At 38.9% G+C, this 6,075-nt stretch overlaps 1 protein-coding gene across 2 annotated transcripts; it reads right to left on the reverse strand.

Annotated features, from left to right (window-relative positions):
• Positions 1-204: 204 nt before the first annotated feature.
• LOC115205142 (polycomb group RING finger protein 1) lies at positions 205-5,572 on the reverse strand. Of its 2 annotated transcripts, none has more exons than XM_029770828.1 (9): positions 5,392-5,572; positions 4,361-4,466; positions 3,439-3,591; positions 3,107-3,178; positions 2,881-2,986; positions 1,726-1,771; positions 1,353-1,436; positions 952-1,032; positions 205-400 (listed from the first exon to the last, which is right to left on the reverse strand). In XM_029770828.1, exons 1-9 carry the CDS (start codon positions 5,476-5,478, stop codon positions 350-352), a joined length of 786 nt encoding a protein of 261 aa, XP_029626688.1. In that variant the 5' UTR covers positions 5,479-5,572; the 3' UTR covers positions 205-349. The 2 variants fall into 2 exon arrangements, with proteins under 2 accessions (XP_029626688.1, XP_029626687.1); XM_029770827.1 differs by having other exon boundaries at positions 1,353-1,439; positions 5,392-5,560.
• Between the last annotated feature and the right edge of the window lie 503 nt (positions 5,573-6,075).

Raw genomic sequence — 6,075 nt, forward strand, 5'->3', positions numbered from 1 at the left:
ATTATGTTAGGTTTTATCTTACATAACTACCAAGATTAGTAGCTTTTCAAAATGAATTGAGATATTACTGCTTGGTTCATTGATGGTTGCATCCATTCTTTCATTCCATTTTGATGTTGGCTTGATGGCTTCCCATAATTGAATACAGCTTCTGTTGTAAGTGCAGTGCAAATCTCCAGAAATTATCATAAAGAACTCTGCACATTTGTTCACTATTTTCCACTATTTATTTTAGAAAAAAAATACAAAGAGGAAAATACGCATATGTACACAAACACTATTAAAATATACTATATATTAAACAAAATATATACAGCTGCTGAGGTCATTAAAAAGGGGGGGGGGAATCCTATCTTGTCCTTTTGTCCTTGATCGTGTAGTGAAGGACCAACGGTTGAGCCTGGAATAAAAATACCCAATTAATTACAACTAAATTGATCCCACATAAACATTAAAATCAAACTAACACAATTCTGAAGAAACTCCCAAATCAATTATAACCCGATGACAAGATTTGAGGTAAGTCCCCCCCCACAAAATTGCATTGCGATTAAGCATATTTGGATTTACTAAGGAAAGTGTAGTGAGAAATGAATCAGTGTCAGCATGATAATTTAAATATGCACTCTTGCATGTTTGTCATTATTCAGCGAGATTATTTGTTCTCTTATCCCGCAAACACAAACTCCTTGATTGAATAGGGCCTACAGTTTGCTAAGTAACAAAATAACTTCTTGTGCCAGAGAACGTTTGAGTAAAATTGCCATAGATATCGCATCATTTGAAGTCACTACAGAATATTGATACCGAATATTATTTCCTTAAAATCTGACACAGTCCTGTTTCTACCACAGTAGTTTTTTTCTAAATGACTGTTCAAATGGGAAAAGCCGGTTCAAGTGTAAAGGAATTCAGTATGAAAATTGTTGGCTAAACTTGAGAGCACTGTACCTTGCCAAACCAGTGAGAGAGCCACAGCCTTTTCATGGTCATGTGATCTGGAAGGAACTCATTATTGAAAAACATCTGGACCTGTGGAGCAATGGAGACCACAAAACATAACTGGTCCTGAGTGAACTGTACAATGGCACTCAAGTCTCTGAAATACTCACAAGCTGACACAAAATGTGCTAAACTTGTGTATAATATTCAAAGCACTCAGATAATCTGTTGTTGCAACTTTGTTCAGTTTTCTAACAGGCTAAAACTTTTTTTTTTTTTTTTTTTTAATCATAGGATGTGGTTCCTGTGTTTGAGTGTTTACAAAAAGTGCACACTGCACATTGGGCTGAAATGGCCCTCTTAAATGTGCTTAAATGTAGTCTTGAGGGTAGTCTAGAGGGTAGACTGACCTGGTGCTTCTCCACATTCAGTCGATGACACAGCACTTTACGCAGGTGTCTCACCTCGGCTCGGACCGAGCAGCGCACAAACTTCTGCTGTAGAGATGAGGCAGAGAAACATTTCCACAACATTACTTCAACTCTTCAACACAAGTATGATTCCAAATTATTACGTAAATAAACAGAAATACCAAAACATTTGTGGGCAATTCTAGTAAGGACTGACAGACGCACTCAAATTAAAAACATAATTGCAACAGCAATTGACACTTAACAGAAGCATTGTTTATGGAGACCTCTGTTTTCCATCGCAATCCAAACAGAACACTGCACGTTAAACAAACAGAGACCTCTGGTGGTAGGGTGCAGGTCCATTACTCACCTGAAGAGTCAGTTTGGGCTTATCTTTTTTTCCAGACAGAGATAAACTGCAGGGAAGAGAGAATACATGATTAAGCATGACACACAGGGATTTTTAAGGGGCATTTTGTAATAGAAACCCATCTGAATGCAACCAATGTGTAGGCTAAGGATTTTTTTTTTTTGGAGAGCCCACTGCCGATATGGAAGTGACAATGATTATTGAGCTATGCAAGGAGGACGAATAATAGTCTACAAAGTGAATGTTGGATCCTTGCGCAATGTCTCCCTCCGTCTCTGTGTCTTGTCAACATAGCCGCGGGAAGTTGTTTGGAGGTGGGGCCCGTCATTTTTATTTTTTTTAAAACCTGTGCTACAGATGGCTATATTGGTCCGCTAATACAAGACTAGTAAAGGCCCAGAGAACTACTTTTGTGAGAGGAAAAAATAAATAAAAACATCCCACAACTATGCTTGTCAATATGCTCTATTTAAGTGTCACTTCATTTTCCCACTTGTTTATGCCTCCATCCTTGGTACAGTAGCCAACCAGCTAGCTTGATTTGCACTAGTTTAACATTTAGCTGGCTACTTGACCAGACATTAGGTTAGAGGAAGCAAGATTACTTTATCTAAATACTCCTCCTTGGTGGACTGTACATTTCTGTAAATGATTTTTATTTTATTAGGGAGATTTTAGGGAGATAAATCTAGTAAAATGTCATCAAATATATGAACACTTCTCCCCCTGTCATGGACTCACTGGAGTGGTAAAGTCTGCAGGCCAGTACCAGTTCAAGCAATGTTGCAAGTTTGTGTGTGTGAGCAAGAGTGAGAAACAGACCGGCAGAGGAGAAAGGCAGAGTAAAGAGATGCAATTGAAAGACAACCTGAACCAATTTTCATGCAGAGCCAATGTGATTTTTAGAGGATATTTCTTTTTCATTAGGATATATTCTGGGTCAACAATGTTTTTAATTGTTGGCTTTTATGTATTTTGAAAATGGACAAAATATGTCAATTACCAGCTAGAGGAAACACAGATTGGGGATATAGAACCAAAAGACTGAACTTCGACACTTAAGTCTAACAGTGATAATCCACCACTTGAAATATAATTTGTTTACAGTCCAGTGGTCGGCAAATAGTTTTGTCAAGGCATGACACGAAAGCTTACCTTTGCCTCTCTAGACAAAGCGAGACCTGCTCGTCATATCTGTAAAAGTGGGCCTTGGAATGGTCAAAGGTGGTGAAAGGTAATCCTGTAGCATCTGGTATGGAGTCTAGGGGTGACACACACAGATACCATTTCAAATTAATAACATATCATGACATTGGGGGAAAAGCTGTATATTCACAAAACGTGAAATTTTGTATTTTTTTTTTCTCCTGTAAAGGCTTACCTTCTCCAGAGGGTTGGACAACTCTCTCAAGCCCACGCGACTGATAGAATTCTTTTATTCGCTTGTCCTCACCTGTTTACAAAGAACAGAAAATAAAGGACCCTAGAATAAGGACTTTCGCATACAAAATCAACCCACGCTAAATGGCTAACAATGTAATGCAGCTTCCTCCTGAAGTTTAACTAAAGCTGTTCCAATTAGGAGTTGAGAGCTATTTTCTTTCCAAAGTACACAGGATAAATAGCGACTGTTCTTTATTCGACTTGTGAAACAACAAAACCAATACTAAAGTACTATGTAACAAAAATGAGAACAAGTATTAGCCTACTTACTTTCTTGAAGTCCTGGAACCAGTTTGTAGACAATGTCTTGCATCACTCTATCCAATTTCAGGTTCAGTAAAGGCTGTGTTTCGTGGATCTTTATGTTGCACATTGGACAATACTTGCTGGTTTGGAGGTATTTCACAATACAACTTTTACAGACTGAAATAGAAGCAGAAGAGACATTAAAATGTACTATACAACTGTATGCATTCACAGGCAATAAGTAGGCGAGGACCAATGATTAATATATACACTTGATGACTGACATGAAGCGCTGTTATGAAGCCACTGCACCTCCATCTAGTACTCCCTCACCATTGTAAAACATATTTTGAATTCTATAGAAATGCATTTGTTAATGTTTACATTCATTTTTGCCACATTTATTCTATTACAGACACCTTAATCCATACTTACGTAAGCCATTCTTAAAGTATAATTTTTGTAAAGTTCTAATGTTACTGTCCCCACTGCAACAACAAATACTTAAAGGGATAGTTCGGGATTGGATACCATTTGTATGTCTCAGGGTCCAGTATGAAGGAAGTTAGAAGTAGTTGCAGTAACGGCTGGAAGTCTATGGCTATCTTCAGCGCAATGGCTGAGGCTAGTTAGCATTGGCTTGCGAAAATGCCTCCAACTTCCTTCATACTGGAAACAGAGACATCAAAATGGTGTCCACAAGTTCATTGGACTCTGGGGAAGTAAATAACATCTAGAAGTATCCCTTTAATTGTTTCAAGGACAAAATTTAATTTATTTAATGTAAATACTGTAGAATTCCATTCATTCCTATGCAGGACAACTTCTTCTGGAGAGTGCCAATAAGGCATCAGCAATCCAGGGTTTATACACATCTGTAACAGTTTGCCCATTTCTCAGAGGGCAAGAAGCCAAAACATTGAAAACACAGGCTGGGCCCACTTACATGTATGCAGACACTCTGTAATAGTTGTGGCATCGATGAAGTACCCAGCACAGAGATAGCACACTATGTGCTCGTTCAGGTCTTTGATCTTCAACTTGACTTCCTCCTTCAACAATAATAAGTTGCTATTGAAATCTCGAGTAGAAAGTATACCTGCATTTTCTAGATTTTTTTTTCTGAGCAGCAACAATGTACCATTCATGTCAAAAACAAGCTAGAATGTTTACATTCTAGAGTAGACAGACTGATGAGTTCATTCGAATAACAATATGATGATTGCTCTTTTTCACTAGGTTGATATTTCTAACTTTGGGGATTTGTTTGTTTTGTTTCGCATTGTTAGTTCTTACTGAACTGTTGGAGCTAGAAACATAGGCACACACACACACACACACACACACACACACACACACACACATACACATATATATATATATATATATAAGCAGGTTGGCGTGTCAGGTGGCTGCAACATTGTAGCTGAGTATCTATTATGCTAACGTAAGCTAACACAATGTCAATAATAACAGTGTAGAATCTATACGTTCTTTATTTGTAAGTTATCGCTAGCAACCCAGTACGCTACACATGAAATTGCAAATAAAAGGACACAGGTAAGACACATATTAGTCACTTTACAAGCAAGGTTCGATAAGTCCGTCACCAGAAGCTAGCTAGCCTAGCAAACACAATTAGCTAGCTACCTATAAACTATTTTTCATTCATCCAAAACGCAAATGCGTCTTTTAACTAATAGTGTAGACCGTTACAGGTGTAAAACCGGGGAGTTAACGGTACACATTTGCACGAAGGACCTTGCAGTAGCTGCCCAGAAAACACGGGTAGACTCTTCCACACACGCCTGCGCACACGTAGGCAGCTCTCTCTCCATCACTTTGGTGACAGGAGGAAGCGCTCGCATTGCTGCTTTTCCTCGTCGTAGTTATGTAGCTAGATTCAGCTCTAATTAACTTAAACAATTCTTACTGGTCTTGTCGCGTCTATAGAGTCCGAAACTAATTTGTACCTACCTCATTTCGTAACGGGTCGAGCTTATATACGGACTGGAATTGATTTCTTAGCCGCATAGCTATCGCCATTGGCCCTTGCTCCGCCATCTTTAAAAATGCTGCTTATTTCCGGGTGGAAGAGCATCAAAGATGGTGGATTTATGAAGATGTCCCACTCAGGCCGTTTACCACTGGGCGGCTTCCATTATGCTGAGCTGCAGGGCACCGGTCTATGGCCTGTGACGTGAAAGGGCAAAAGCGGTGAGGGAGGAGCGCCCTTCTAAAACCGAACAGTAATCTGCGCCGCTCGGACATATTGTCAACCAGGCAGCATGTTGGATAGTCCAGAAACAACATATATATATCTTTTCAATAAAATATAGCCTATGGTTGAATTTTCATTGGGAATCCAAATAAAGCTTTTTTTTGCTTGGGAAAACACAGAATCGTACTCATTACACAAGTGCTTAGTTACGTCCAGGGACAGACTGGGACAAAAATTCAGCCCTGGCATTAACATAGTGTTGCTCAACTTTTACTGTACCTATGATTGGCGAAACATGATTTTTAACAGCTCTTTTTAACCAGCTCATGTTTAAGACAAATACAACATGTAAAAACTGTCTGTTTCCTTCCTGTTGTGCTGTCTATCTCTGCTGTCACTCTGTCTCTGCTTCTCCTTGTTCTCCTTTATTGTCACTGTCA

The sequence above is a fragment of the Salmo trutta genome, chromosome 13 (genome assembly GCF_901001165.1).
Source record: "Salmo trutta chromosome 13, fSalTru1.1, whole genome shotgun sequence".
NCBI lineage: Eukaryota > Metazoa > Chordata > Actinopteri > Salmoniformes > Salmonidae > Salmo > Salmo trutta.

Coding starts and splice junctions, on each gene's coding strand:
- LOC115205142 (XM_029770827.1), bottom strand. CDS start 5,478: ATGGCGGAGCAAGGGCCAATGGCGATAGCTATGCGGCTAAGAAATCAA. Junction 1,440..1,725: donor AGCCCAAACTGACTCTTCAG/GTGAGTAATGGA, acceptor TCATCTCTACAG/CAGAAGTTTGTGCGCTGCTC. Junction 401..951: donor TCTCTCACTGGTTTGGCAAG/GTACAGTGCTCT, acceptor TTTTTATTCCAG/GCTCAACCGTTGGTCCTTCA.